General features: G+C 34.5%; 1 protein-coding gene across 14 annotated transcripts in view; it reads right to left on the bottom strand.

The window, feature by feature from the left end:
- The window catches only part of HS2ST1 (heparan sulfate 2-O-sulfotransferase 1), a 226126-nt gene that overhangs the window by 98264 nt on the left and 111326 nt on the right, over positions 1-16536 (bottom strand). For 8 of the 14 annotated variants that reach the window (XM_055585271.1, XM_055585269.1, XM_055585272.1 and 5 more), the window contains exon 3: positions 7215-7259. The exons of 5 other annotated variants lie outside the window; for them this stretch is intronic. In XM_055585271.1, the coding sequence (XP_055441246.1) occupies positions 7215-7259 (45 nt within the window). Of the gene's footprint in view, positions 1-7214; positions 7329-16536 lie in introns of all 14 variants that reach the window. One more of the 14 variants, XM_055585280.1, reaches the window with a different exon arrangement.

Raw genomic sequence — 16536 nt, forward strand, 5'->3', positions numbered from 1 at the left:
GTCCAGGAATACTTTGAGAATGAATACTCTAGAGAATATTTCTACTGGTTTATTAACAAGACAGGTGGAGATAACAGTCTTTTTTCTATGTGACTAATTAATTAGTATCCCTAGTAATTTGGAATTTACAGTAATTTTAAGTAGTTTAAATATGTAGAAAATAATGCTACTCAATTTCCTGGTAGAAACTAGTTGTGAGAGTGTTCTAGTCAGGACATGTTTTACCCTTTAACTCATGGCATTGGTTCTGCTGGGATGGGTGGGTGTCCCATCTCCTTCGAAGAGCTTTTTCATAAAAGCTACCTTCTTTCTGGAAAAGAATGGTGATGACCATTACCCAGAATAGAATAGATATTACATAAATTTGCTTAATGAAAACAATATCAGTTCAGTTGCTCAGTTGTGTCTGACTCTTTGCGACCCCATGAATCGCCAGGCCTCCCTGTCCATCACCAACTCCCGGAGTTCACTCAAACTCATATCCATCGAGTCGGTGATACCACCCAGCCATCTCATCCTCTGTCGTCCCTTTCTCCTCCTGCCCTCAATCCCTCCCAGCATCAGAGTCTTTTCCAATGAGTCAACTCTTCACATGAGGTGGCCAAAGTACTGGAGTTTCAGCTTTAGCATCATTCCTTCCAAAGAACACCCAGGACTGATCTCCTTCAGAATGGACTGGTTGGATCTCCTTGCAGTCCAAGGGACTCTCAAGAGTCTTCTCCAATACCACAGTTCAAAAGCATCAGTTCTTCGGTGCTCAGCTTTCTTCACAGTCCAACTCTCACATCCATACATGACTACTGGAAAAACCATAGCCTTGACTAGACGGACCTTTGTTGGCAAAGTAATGTCTCTGCTTTTCAATATGCTATCTAGGTTGGACATAACTTTCCTTCCAAGGAGTAAGCATCTTTTAATTTCATGGCTGCAATCACCATCTGCAGTGATTTTGGAGCCCCCAAAAATAAAGTCTGACACTGTTTCCACTGCTTCCCCATCTATTTCCCATGGCGTGATGGGACCAAATGCCATGATCTTCGTTTTCTAAATGTTGAGCTTTAAGCCAACTTTTTCACTCTCCTCTTTCACTTTCATCAAGAGGCTTTTTAGTTCCTCTTCACTTTCTGCCATAAGGGTGGTGTCATGTACTATTAAATTAATGGACACAGAAGATAAGAGTTCTTCACTAAGCAATCTAAGAAAGAACTCCTTTTTAAAAGAAGTGAGAATGTGATATGATGATTTGAACCCTACTAACATAGCAATCAATGTTACACACAGCATGGTCAAAGCTGAAGCTCCATACATATCACACTTTTTCCTATAGGTTTGATATTCTAGGTCTGTCAAATCTTATCCTCAGAGTTTTTTTTCCTCTAATGGTGTCAAGACTATGTGAGAGAGGATAAGGAGCAGGGAAGCTGAAGATTAAAGGAGTTAAATAACACGGTAAATAATTTTCAAGCCTAGATGAAGACAAAAGTCATAAGGAGAGTTAAGTTATCTTAAATAGAATCCAGGGCATAATAGATTCTGCATGTCTGGGAAAGTACTAGGAATAAATATTTTTAAAAAGCTCCCAGGGTGAAATGAGTCTCAATGACCTGAAAGCTAAAGCAACTGCAGACATTACAAGGTATCCTAGAACAACACTGGAACCTAGTTAATACATTTTTGTTAACTCTGGTTTATGACTCTATAGGTATCATTCTCCATTTCATACATAACTAAGATATTATGGACGAATTCCCCATAGCATCATTTCTCATCTTTGGAGGCCACTGTATTTCTTACTGAGTTCCAGTTAGTTTCTCCATTTTGGCTTTTTTTTTGGCGGAGGGGCGGGGGGTGGCCTAACATAAACTGGAAATAATGAGTCTAAAAACAAGGTAGTTTAAGGAAAATTAAAATTTAGGAACAATGCTACATTATAAGATGTGATAATTATAGTTCTTAAATCCTTATTTATAACTACAAAAATTAATATTTGCACATTAAGAGTAAATGACCTATACACCCCAATGAAAAGACAGAGATTTTCAGACTGGATAGAGAAAGTATGATTCAACTATATCCTGCCTACAAAAAACTCATTTTAAGATGAAAGAAATAAATGAACTTAAAAAATGGGGGAAAATATATCATGTTAACAAAATTCAAAAGAAAACTGGACTGACCATATTAAACACTAAATGGATTTCAGAGAAAAAAAATATTTCTAGGAATAAAAAAGATTATTTCATAATAATAAAGAGGTCAACAGAATAACAATCTTAAATATTTGTGCATCTATAAGAGAATTTCAAACCACACAAAAAACTCAAAACAGACAAATCCACAGGTACAATCAGTGATATCACCATCATTCTCTCAATAACTAATTGAATACATAGTCAAAAATCAGTAAAGATACAGAAAACTTGAACAATACTATCAATTAATTTGGGTCAACTGGCCTTTATAGAACAATAGAGAAGACTGATGTAAATTCTTTTTAAGTGCAAGTTTATGAGTCATAAAACAATACTTAATATATGTGAAAGATTCAAATCATACAAAGTATCCTCCCTGATTACTCCAGAATTAAACGATCAATAACAGAAAAGACATTTTAAAAGCCCACAAACATTTGGACTAAATAATATGCTTCAAGTAATCCTTAGGACCTTTTACACAGTTCATGAGGTTCGGGCAAGTATATTGGGGTGGTTTGCCTTCACATTTGTCAGAACTCTCTGCTATGACCCATCCATCTTGGGTGGCCCTGCACAGCATAGTTCAGAGCTTCACTGAGTTATGTAAGCCTCTTTGCCACAGGCAGTGATCCATAAAGACTCCTGAAAGTTCCTTGGACAGCAAGGAGATCAAATCAGTCAATTTTAAGGTAGATCAACCCTGAATATTCACTGGAAGGACTGATGCCAAAGCTGAAACTCGAGCATTTTGGTCATCTGATGGGAACAGATGACTGACTCATTGGAAAAGACCCTGATGCTGGGAAAGATTGAGGGCAGGAGAAGAGGGTGTCAGAGGATGGGTGTCAGAGGATAAGATTGCTGGACAGCATTACCAATGCAATGAACATGAACTTGGGCAAACTCCAGGAGACAGTTAGGGACAGGGAGTCCTGGCATGCTGCAGTCCATGGGATGCAGAGCCAGACACGACTGGGAGACTAAACAACAACCACCTACAGGACAAAGGAAAAATCTAAAAGGAAATTAGAAAAGCATTCTGAACCTAATAAACATGAAATATACCAAAATTTGTAAGACATAACTAAAGCAGTACTTAAAGAAAAACTAATACTATGATATGATTATATTAGAATAGACGGTCAGTATCAATGGATTAGGCCTCACCCTAAGAAAATAGAAGAGTAAACAAAAGCAGAAATCCCTGAAATGGAAAACATAAAAACAACACAGAGAAAAATCAATAAAACCAAAGCTGGTTGTTTGAGCAAATACAATACAAATTGATAAACCTATAGCTAAATACAGGACAGGGAGGCCTGGTGTGCTGTGATTCATGGGGTCACAAAGAGTCGGACACGACTGAGCGACTGATCTGATCTGATAGCTAAATACAAAAAAAAAAAGAGAAAAGACCCAATTATGAATATCAGGAAAAAGGGGAAGGCACTACAGAAAATGGGGGTATATTATACAATTCTATGCCAATATACTCGACAACTTAGAAGAAATGGCCTAATCCCTTGAAAATCAAAAACTAACAAAGCTCACTCAAGAATAGATAACTAAACTGAATAACCTTTTATATACTAAAGAAATTAAATTTGAAGATAAAAACCCCACACAAAACAAAGTAAAAAAGGCTTCCCACAGAAAAAACAATAGGCCCAGGTGGCTTCACTAGAAAATTTTATCAAACATTAAAGAAAAATACCAGTCCACACACACTCAAAGAAAACTGAAGAGAACACTTCCGAACCCATTCTATGCAGCCAGCCTTACTCTGATACCAAAATGAGACAGATATTACAACAGTAGGGATCAAATCCCTTATGAACACAGAGGCAAAAGTTAAAAAAATTTAGAGAGGTGAATACAATATATAGAAAGGTAATTATCATCCATATAGTTTATCTCAGAAACATATGGTTGGTTTAACATTCAAAAGTCAATGAAATTCACCATATTAACAAGCTAAAAAAAGAAAAACCACCTTAATATATACAAAGAAAATATTCAACAAAATCCAATACCCATTCATGATAAAAATCTCAGCAAACTAGGAATAGGAGAAAACTTCCTCAGAATGATAATACAATATCTTTAAAAAATCCACAGCCAACATCATTCTTTATGGAAAGACTATCTATATGTTTTCCCCTAAGAATGGAAATAAGGCAAAAATGTCTCCTCTCATCTCTTTTGTGCAACACTGGCCTACAAACTTTAGCCAATTCAGTAAGGAAAGAAAAAGTAATTAATAAGGCACACAGATTAGGGAGCAAGAAGTAAAGCTGTCTTTTATCACAGCATGCTTGTCTGTGTAGAAACCCCTACAAAGTGTACAGAAAACCTACTAGAGTTATTTGAGTTTAGCAAGACTGCAGAATAAAAAAATCAGTATACACAAATTATCTTATTTCTATATACTAATCAGAAATTTTAGAAAATTTAAAGACCACTTGAAACAGTATTTTAACAAGGACAAATTCTCAAAAAGATATGCAAGACCTCTACAGTAAAAATTATACAACAGTGCAGAGAAAAAAAAGTAAATAAGACCTAAATAGAAAAGAATATCATGTTCACAGGTGAACTGTTAAGAGGCAATTCTCCCCAAATGTACATATAGATGTCATAAAATTCCTTTCAAAACCTAGCAGGCTTTTTTGGTATATATATCTGGTATAATTCTATAATCTTTATACAAATGCAAAGGATCTAAAATAGCCAAAGCAATTTTACTAAAGAACAGAACTGGAGGATTTCTACTACTTTATCTCAAGACTTATTATCAAGTTACAGTAATCAAAATGGTATGATGCTGGAGTAAAGACAAACATCGAAATCAAAACAGAAGAGTAAATCCAGAAATATAACCACACATATATGCTCAATTGATTTTTGACAAAGTTATTTAGTAATGACAATTTAATAGAGCCTATCATTTTTTTTCAAAAAAGGTATCAGAATAGCTTGATAGCCATATATTTAAAAAAATTAAAAGGAACCTTCTATCTTACCTTGTATCATGCTCAAGAAGGAATTCAAAATGGATCATAGACCTAAATGTAGGAACTAAAATAATAAAACTTCTAAGGGAAACATAATCCTAGCAATCTTGGGTTTGACCAAAAAAAACCACAAGAACTATAAAAGCAAAAATCAATATACTCAACTTCACTGAAATTAAAAGACACAAAAATCAGAAGGAAAGCCACAGAATGGGAGATCATATTTACAAAATATATGGCAAAGAAAAGCCTTGCATCTAGTATATATAGAAAACAACCAATGTAATTTTTTAATGGATAAAAGACTTCTACACTTCCTCAAAGAAGAACTGCAGAATGCAGATAACAATGCAAAAAGATGTTCGAAATTCCTCGTCATTATGGAAAATTATTAAAAGCACAATGACATACCACACATATAGAATGGCAAAAATTAGAAACTGATGATACCACATCTTCACAAGAATGTGTAGAAACCGGAATGTTTATGAACTGCTGGTGGGAATACAAAAGAGGACCACCACTCTAGAAAAGTTTGACAGTTTTTTAAAAAGCTAAACATACATCTAACAATAAAACCTAGTCATTCCACGCCTAGGTATTTACCCAAGGAAAATAAATAACAACATAAATATTCATTTAAGTCATGTCCAAACATTCACCTTTATGGGAAACACCAATATGTCCATCAGGAAGTAAATGACTAAACAAATGGAGGTGTATTCATACAATGGTTTACTACTCAATAAAAAGGAAAGACTTATTCATATATATACACCATGTATAAATCTCAATATCATCACACTAAGTTAAAAAAGCCAGACCTTGTCTACCTCCCCCACAATGAATATATACTGTATAACATTAATATAATATAGAGAGTAATGAACAACAAAGGTGTTAGTTTCAAAAGTTCACCTTTCAGTCAACTGTTTGTTCCCAAATTATTTTACACCAGTTATATTTAATAGTGTAATTGCATAAATCAATGATACATGCATGCAAAAAACGAGTGAGTTGCTGCTTTTGTAAAAATCAAGCTGGAAGACTGGGAAGACCCAGCAGAAATTGCTCTTAGATCAGATATTAACAAGACAACACAAAAGACTTGAAGAAAAAAAATCTAGAGATCTAGATTGTAAACATCTTAAATTTTCTTTACTACATTTTATAGAAGCCCAAAGTGGATATAAATTATTTCAGATGTGCTTTCTAAAACTCTTATAAGTAGACCCATATTTAAACAAATGCACACATATATTTTGACTTAAAATAATTAAGGTATAATTCTCACATGTATCAAACAGAAAATAGGGGCTTAATCTTATTGTATAAAAAGGGTTCCCCTAGAGCCTTTTGAATTCACTTTTATTTAATGGAAAAGCTAACAAACTCCTGGAAAAGACAGATTTATAGCATTAGAAAGAAGAGGAAAAATAACATATAATCTCACCATCCAAATGTAACCCTATGAATATCTGCAAACATTTCTTTACTGTCTTTTTTCCATACTTTTTAAACAGTGATCATAACATGAACACTTTCATATATTGCCTTTTTTTCCTTAACTTTACAAACATGATAGTTTTCCCCTATTATTGAAAACTTTTATTTGGAACAGTTGCAGCTGGTACAGGCTTTGAAAAGTACACACACCAAGGATATACATATTGATGTCTATCTGTACTGAGGGGCAAAAAAAGTCACTCATTTCCCGTCTTGTGTTGAACAACAGGAATCAAAGACAATATGGATTAAGGAGAGCTACAAATTGGATTCCTGATGAAGATGCCACAGGCAATAAATAATTGTTTCCTTAAAAAAAAGGCCTGACCTGACCTATTATTTCTCTTTATTCTGATTTATTACCTCAGCTTATTCAAATCTATACAAATAGCTTCTTAGAGAGACTAAGACAACCAAAAGATTGCTGCTACTCAAATAACAACCTTTGGCAATTATCAAAGTATTTCCCATTTCAAAGGAGAACAGTAAAAACAATTACCTACGTGGAGATTTTTAGATGCAGCTTCAAAAACACTTCTCGCTTCTGTAAGACAGAAGTATATTCTGAAATTTCATGCCTGGTATCTAGCTCCTGCTTTTCTAAGTTTGCATTCTAGGGAATCAATAAAATAAATACAATAAAGATGACAGCAATGATAATGTTGTCAACTAGAAAGCTAAGAACAAGTAGAGCTGTAACGTCCAAAAACATGGGCAATGACTTTAACTGCTCTTTATTTTCTTAGTTCTAGTTGCATATAACAAAAGCAATGCCACATTTCAAAATTATATGACTGAATAGTGCTATTAATACCGCTTCTCCTGCTAAGTGTTTTTGCCTATTGATTGTTTACCAAAGATCTTTTCTAAGCCCAATTTACAATGGTGCTACATAAATTTTAAAGCATTTTACCTAAGTTGCTCTAAGACTTAAAAATACAAGAGTGCTTTTCAGCTATTTCCAAGTTTTCTAAAATAAATATTACTTTTGGAATCCAAAGAAATTTATTCTCACAGAATGTATTATAGCACAAATACAGTCACCAGCTAAAATTTAAAGAAATATATTTCCATTCATGCATTTTGTGGCTATATATACACATTTGTTGATAGATATTAAAGCTGTACATAGAAACAAAGACCTGATACATTTCATAACACCCTATTTTAAAAGCAGTTTTTATGCATATAAACATACACATCCACTTTTTTCAATGAGAAGGATATCATTTTGGTTCCAAGTGATCACACACAAAGCAGGATACAGACTAACAACACAGAAGATGTCTTTATTTACTTATACATCTGACTACTTTAGGATATAGTAAACACCAAATTGCTGTTAGTTGGTTCTTCGAATAGGAGGGAAAAAAATGAATCTCAATAAATTTAGAATAAAAATTTTGTTGATTAAATCAGTCATTTAAGCACTTTTATTTGATCTCATAAAATGGTTCAAATTAAAGGTTTTACTTAGAGTCACCTATAAATTAACCACATAGACTATATACAAGGCTAATCTTAACAGTTCAGTAAGAGTTCTCAGATTTTCAGAATTTCTTGCTTTCTACGCAGAATCATCAATGGGAAATAGAATTAATTCTAAGGATACAGATCTAGGTTATCCCTTACCATCAGCCTGTTTCTTCACAAAACGGTACTTAAATTATCATGAAGATACTGCCTTTCTCATATCACTTCTTTCTCTTTTAGCATATTTTGAGTTGATGACATAATTAATGGAACTGTTTTCTATATGGAAAAATTTGTTACATGCATACCCTTATACAAAACAGGTCTGCTATTCCATGGGCAAAATTTAATCTTGAAGGGGGGCGAGGAGGAGGAGAATAAAATAATAACATGATTCCTCTTAATCTTCCTTTTTTTTTTTGGCCACCAAGGAATTCCTCCACCTTCAGTTTAAATGGCCACCATGAAGACAGCACATTTTGGACTTGCTTTTAGCAACCATGTAGTCATTTAATTTTTCATGTGGCATTAAGCTTTAAAAAAAAATCTGGGAAGGAAATTCCTATTAATCATATACTTTTTACACAGTATTTTATTTAACATATTACCAAACATATGGTATTATAAAATATAGCCCATTTGAATCTATGCAGTGATGACTACATAAATACATAATTTCAATATATTTACCATCTTTATACTCCAGCAAAACTAAATAGTATACAAACTCTCTTTATCAGGAAGTTAATTTGTTTTGCAAGAAAAACTCTTATGTGTTTAGTGGGCAATGCAAGAGAGCATTTCCTCTCTATTTAGCATAGCTAAAAATCTAACTACCCCAAAATATTAAAAGCATCATAAAAAGAAAATGGACTTTCCATGCCTATTTTTAAAATAAGTGCTATAAAAAGAAATAGCAACTCAAAATGGATTAGAGACTTCAATATAAGAATTAAAAGCATAAGACTCCTAGAAAAAAACATAGGTCTTGGCAATGACTTCTTGTATATAATAGCAAAAGCACAGGCACCAAAAACAGAAAGAGACAAGCAGGACGACATCAAACTAAAAAGCTTCCACACAGCAAAGGAAAATAACATAGAATAGGGGGAAGTATTTGTAAACCATATATCTGATAAGGAATTATTACCCATAATTTATAAGGAACTCCTATAACTCAACACCAAAAATACAAAATGGGCAAAGGACTTGAGTACACATTTTTCCGAAAAAGACATATAAATTACCAACAGGTATAGGAAAAGACATTCAACATTATTCATCATGAGGGAAAAGGAAGTCAAAGCCACAATGAGGTATCCACACCTGATAGAATAAACATTATGAAGAAAAAAAAAATCTATAAAATAATAAGTGTTGATGAAGATGTGGAGAAAATGGAACTCTTGTGCTCTGTTGGTGATGTAGCCACTTATGGAAAACAGTATTGAGGTTGCTCGAGAAATACGGAAACACTGTATGTTCCACCAACCCCATTTCTGGGTATTTATCCAAAGGAATTGAAATCAGGATGGAAAAAAAGACATCTGTACTCCCATGATCATTGCAACATGATTCACAATGCCCAAGAGGTAGAAACAACCCGAATGTCCAAAGACAGAAAAACAGATTTTGTGTGATAAACACGCACCAAAACCCACCCACACAGGAAGACTATTTAGCCATGAAAAAAGGAAATCCTGTCATATGTGACAACATGGATGAACCCGGAGGATGTTACACTAAATAAAATAAAGGACAAACAGTCACAAAAGGACAAACACTACATGATTCCACTCACATGAGGTATCTAAAGTAGTCAAACTGGTAGAAAGGAAAAGAGAATGGTGGTTGCCAGGGAATTCGAGGAAGAGGAAATGGGGAGCCACTGTTCAATAAGTCTTATTTCAGTTACACAAGATTAAAAAAAAAAGTCCTAGGAGAGATCAGGTGTAAAATTATGCTTATAGTTAACAATTATAATTAAAAATAATATACTGTACACTTTTTTGCCATGAGGGTTAAAAAAAGGTTCATGATTTTTACCAAATATTCCTTCCATCAGAAAATTAAAAACAATTTACAACTGTATGTAACTGGAATTATGTTAAATTTATACATTACTAGGAAAGGAAAAAAGCAATATATCCAAGTGATTCAAACATAAATAAGTATTTTTCAAAAGACTGTGCAACAAAAAGTCTCAAGAGGTCCTGTATCCATCCACCCAATTTCCACCCTTCACAATATGTAACCACTATTATTTGTTATCCTTTCAGAGATCATTTTATGCATATACAAGCTAAAACAACTAAATACCTCTCTTTGACACCAATATTAGAATATATACCTTGCCTTTGTTTCTTTTAAATGTAAATATATCTTAAAGATTTTCCCACATAGAGATCTTCCTTGTTCCTTTTTTTAATTTTAAGCAGCAAGGCATTTCAGTGTAGACATATCATAATTTATTCAGTCAATCTTAATGATGAACATTTAGCTGGTCTCTTTTCTTTGGCCATAAAAAATATTCTAATAACAACTGGTACATTAAGTTACAGAATTTTTCAGATGCTTAAGAACAATAATGAGCACTGAAGTCTTTATTGAAACTTTTTTTCCCAACATGTTTCGCTGACACCTTTCAACAGAATTTTTCCTTATTTATAAAATGGAGGGTTAGGGTTAGATAATCTCTATGACCTTTTCTAGCCCTAATTTTTACCAGATGTTCCAGAACATGAAGTGAGCACAAGATGGCAGAGTAGAAGGATGTGTGCTCATCTTCTCCTGCGAGAACTCCAAAACTGCAACTCACTGCTGAGTTGCAATCCTAAAAGATGATGCTGTTAAAGTGCTGCACTCAATATGTCAGCAAATTTGGAAAACTCAGCAGTGGCCACAGGACTGGAAAAGGTAAGTTTTCATTCCTATCCCAAAGAAAGGCAATGCCAAAGAATGTTCACACTACCACACAATTGCATTCATCTCACATGCTAGCAAAGTAATGGTCATAATTCTCCAAGCAGGCTTCAACAGTACATGAACTGAGAACTTCCAGATGTTCAAGCTGGATTTAGAAAAGGCAGAGGAACCAGAGACCAAATTGTCACCATCTGTAAGATCATCGAAAAAGCAAGAAAGTTCCAGAAAAAAATCTACTTCTGCTTTATTGCCTATGCCAAAGCCTTTGACTGTGTGGATCACTACAAACTGGAAAATTCTTCAAGAGATGGGAATACCAGACCACCTGTCCTGCCTCCTGAGAAATTCGTATGTAGGTCAAGAAGCAATAGTTAGAACTGGACATGGAACAATGGACTGGTTCAAATTTGGGAAAGGAGTACGTCAAGGCTGTATATTGTCACCCTGCTTACTTAACTTATATGCAGAGTACATCATGCAAAATGCCAGGCTGGATGAAGCACAAGCTGGAATCAAGATTGCTGGGAGAAATATCAATAACCTCAGATAAGCAGATGACACCACCCTACAGCAGAAAGCAAAGAGGAACTAAAGAGCCTTTTGATCAAAGTGAAAGAGCAGAGTGAAAAAGTTGGCTTAAAACTCAACATTCAGAAAACTAAGATCATGGCATCCAGTACCATCACTTCGTGCAAACAGAGGTGGAAACAACGGAAACAGTGACAAATTTTATTTTCTTGGGCTCCAAAATCACTGCAGATAGTGACTACAGCCATGAAATTAAAAGACGCTTACTCCTTGGAAGGAAAGTGAAGACCAACCTAGATAGCATATTAAAAAGCAGCGACATTACTTTGCCAACAGAGGTCCGTCGAGTCAAAGCTATGGTTTTTCCAGTAGTCATGTATGAATGTGAGAGTTGGACCATAAAGAAAGCTGAGTGCCGAAGAATTGATGCTTTTGAACTGTGGTGTTAGGAAGACTCTTGAGAGTCCCTTGGACTGCAAGGAGATCAAACCAATCCATCCTAAAGGAAATCAGTCCTGAATATTCATTGGAATATTCTGATGTTGAAGCTGAAGTTTCAACACTTTGGCTACCTGAAGCGAAGAACTGACTCATTAGAAAAGACCCTGATGCTGGGAAAGATTGAAGGTAGGAGAAGAAAGGGACGACAGAGGATGAGCTGGTTGGATGGCATCACCGATTCAATGGATATGAGTCTGAGCAAGCCCCGGGAGTTGGTGATGGACAGGGAAGTCTGGTGAGCTGTAGTCCATGTGGTTGCAAAGAGTCAGACAAGACTGAAAGGCTGAACTGAACTTTCAGAACATGTCAGTACAATAATCTTAGCTTCCACCTTCTAACTTTCAATTACTTTTATCGAACTTGTTTTCACTTGACAGTTAATTTCAAAAGATTGTCATGACAGTAACCCTAATGGTAGATGTTAGAATAATATAGAAGAGTAAATAAATTACATACATTTATGTTGAGTTTCCAGGATGGGACCCCAAACTCAAAATAAAACACATGAACTGTCAAATATTTCATTACACTGAAAATAATTATTTCATTGATAGTGATGGACTTTGCTCATCTGTACATTCATTGATACATTTCACTATTTTTCTTAGTAGTAAAAGACTCATTATGAGATAACTGCTGAGTGTTAAGGACACAGCATATTTTCAAAGAAAAGACCAAAGCCATCTTGATCAAATGGATGATCATGACCTAAGCAAACATAATTTCACAGTTTTTTAAACTGCAGTATTATGAGGGAGTATAGTTAAGTCTATGGCTATTAATAGGTAAAATTCCATTGGTTAAAATACATTGATCACTAATTCTATAAAGTTTTTCATTGCATTCTTCTCCCATAAAAATATCCAAAATCAAATCCTAATAGATGAATGAATAGAATACTGACCAAGAAAGAAGCTCCCAATAAAATGTTAAATGAGAAAAGAACCCACAAAAAGAATACAGACAGTAGGATCTCTATTTTACTAAAAATAAAAATTACACACATACACACAAAGACACATAATATGTTGTGAGTAAAAACTGGTAGTATCTCTCTGAGGGCAATTTGGCAAAATAACAATGTAAGCCCTATGCCAAGCAATTTTATTTCTAGGTACCTACTAGAAAAGCATTTGCTTGTGTGTACAAAGAAACATGAATCATAATGTTGACAACTTAACTGCTTATAATTTGTTTAAAAAAATTGGACAGAAGCTAAAAGTCCATTAGCAGAATAAATAAGTGCATATATGCTACACAGTATGGCTCCTCACTCCAGTACTCTTGCCTGGAAAATCCCATGGAAGGAGGAGCCTGGTAGGCTGCAGTCCATGGGGTCGCTAAGAGTCGGACACGACTGAGCTACTTCCCTTTCACTTTTCACTTTCATGCATTGGAGAAGGAAATGGCAACCCACTCCAGTGTTCTTGCCTGGAGAATCCCAGGGACAGCGGGGCTTTGTGGGCTGCGTTTATGGGGTCGCACCGAGTTGGACACGACTGAAGTGACTTGGCAGCAGCAGTAGCAGCAGTTAAAAACACTAGATTTAGAAATATGAACGTGGCTAGATGTTAAAACTATTGAGTGAAAAATACAAACTATAGAATCACAATACACTATGATAAACATCTCTGCAAATAAATAAATAAAACTACTTTTTCTATGGTTACATACGTATGAATAAAAATATTTACCAAAATATACTAGATGAATATACATCCCATATATAATAGTTATGTTAGTTCTATAAGAGAAATGCTTCCCAGGAGGCACTAGTGGTAAAGAACCCGCCTGCCAATGCAGGAGATGTAAGAGATGCAAGTTCAACTCCGGTGTTGCGAAGATTCCCTGGAGGAGGGCCTGGCAACCCATTCAGAATTCTTGCCTGGAGAATGCCATGGACAGAGGAGCCTGGCGGCTACAGTCCACTGGGTTGCAAAGAGTCAGATATGAATGAAGCGACTTAGCACGCACACAAGAGAAATAGATGAGAATTGGGATGGTGTCAAAATAAACTTTAGCTTTATTTGAAATTATCTATATTTTAAGAAATATTTTTAAAAATGTAGCTATATCTAAAAGTCTGGAAGTAAATATGCCTGTTAATATTTGATAATTCTCACAGCAGTGATTTATCTCCTTCTTTGTACTTTTCTATATTCTTTTAATTTCTAAAATGTTAAGAGAAAAATACTGAAGACGACTTATTTATTGGACCACATTTATTCATACAAACATGCAGAATAAATGGAAAGAATAGATTACATTTTAACTTGCATTTTTCAAAAGCAAGATACACTGAGTAATTATAACAGTTACCCAACTCAAACCAACTTAGCAATCTTCAATGGTTACTGCACACCACAGGGAGATATTTTTCATTTTGAAGCAAAGGAGAACTATCTTCAAGACATTTACAAATCACAATATAATATAATTAGCAAACATTCAGGTACCTCTTTTACAACTAGAAAATGAGCACATTCAAATGACAGAAAAGCAAAAGTTTGGAGCTCATAAAGAAAATGTCAGTGTATCCATGAATGTGATTAAATTAGACAATAAGGGAAACAAATACATTTATATTATTCATTTCACTGGAACAGGAAAAACATTTCAATTACCAAAATGAGTAACACTTCATTTAACAAATATTGTTGGGAAATGAAGTGACATATGTAAGTGAATTTTCTAGATAACTGGAGCTTATCTGTTTAAAATCAAAACCTTTCAATTTAACCATTCAGATAAAAATCTCTCAAAAATCACATACTTCACTGTGGTTTAAAACACATATTAAATATATCCAAGGTTTTCCTTAAAAACTATAGGTCAGCATTCATTCATTCACTCACTCATTCTGCAAATAAGATTTGTTTTCAAGGAGTTTGCAATACAAATATTCAAGATTAAACAATCTAAGATAATTTTATAGTTAGTTCATCAACTGAATTAAAAATAAAATTCCCCCCAAAAAATTAAATATCTAGGTACTTCATCCCTGTATTATCTCCCACTTCTTCCCTAAATAAATCTTCCAGCCAAACTATTCAGTCTCCATCACCTAGTCTATGTTTTCACATCTTTGGGCCTTTGCTCAGTATTCACTCCACTTAGAATATCCTCCCTCTGACAGCTATTAGAAACCTACTGATCCTTCAAAGCCCATCTCAAATCTCAACTATATTGTGAATGGTATTTCTTATCTTCCCAATTAAACCAACTGTGCTAAAAATGTAAGATATTCACTTTCCTGAACAATCTGTTTTACAACAGTACTGGAAGTTGAATTTTACATCCTGTGGGAAGATGAAGTATTAATTGAGTAACAGGGTCATACTCATACTCCTCACTTGTAAAATACAAGCAGCAGCAAACTTGCAAGGTTATTATGAAATGTACAGCTTATAAGGTGTCTATAAGCAATAATGGATACACAGTAGATGTATGAAAAAAAATGCATAACTGCTCCTGAATAATTCGTCTCCCAGTATATTAAGTATATTGGCTATTTTCCTGTAATACTAACATTTGCAATATAAAGAATTTACATTTTCATTTATCATGGCATAACTTACTATGACCTTCACTGGTATTGCATTAAGCTGTTATTACCATAAATTCAATTTTTGTTTCAATACTTTCAAACAAATTAAAGGATAGGTGGTCTACTCAATTTTTACTTTGATCAAGATTAAGAACTACCTCTTTATCTTTGAAAGCTAATCCTTTTATATTTGCCAAATACTACTCACTAGACTCAGTATTCATGCCTGGAAAATCCCATGGATGGAGGAGCCTGGTAGGCTACAGTCCATGGGGTCGCAAAGAGTTGGACACGACTGAGTGAATTCACTTCACTCACTAGACAGGTAAAACAATCTGTTCAGCTACTGTGTCTCAACTGATAAACCACTTTTCACTTCTTTGTTATACTTAAGCTCATAATTGCTCACTGTGGTACTGAATATTGCTATTCATTATAAGGAATTGTAAGTCCACTCAACAGAGTACAATAATGGCATTATACAAACTAAAAAATTAACCATTTTAAATTAAAATTAGCATTGAAGAGTCAGAGAAAGAAGGTAAGTTCAGAGTTCTACTGTGGAGCTACTGGGAGGGCATTTCATTCTCATACTGAAGAGTCTGAGTAGTAACTGTGTGACAGTCTTGGAACTCCAGCAGAAAACTCATATTCCCTTCTAGCAAAGATTCTTTATTACCTATTACTTCTGAGTACCCAACAGGGTTTTTGGACTTCATCCATTCTAGTTCGCCAATTATGTATCAGTCATCAGAGGAATATTTATGGATAAAATGATATGACGTCTGAGATATGCTACAGTGGGGGAAGTACAGATGAAGCAAGATTCTGTGTGAGCTGATTTGTT

The sequence above is a fragment of the Bubalus kerabau genome, chromosome 6 (genome assembly GCF_029407905.1).
Source record: "Bubalus kerabau isolate K-KA32 ecotype Philippines breed swamp buffalo chromosome 6, PCC_UOA_SB_1v2, whole genome shotgun sequence".
In the NCBI taxonomy this organism is placed as follows: domain Eukaryota; kingdom Metazoa; phylum Chordata; class Mammalia; order Artiodactyla; family Bovidae; genus Bubalus; species Bubalus kerabau.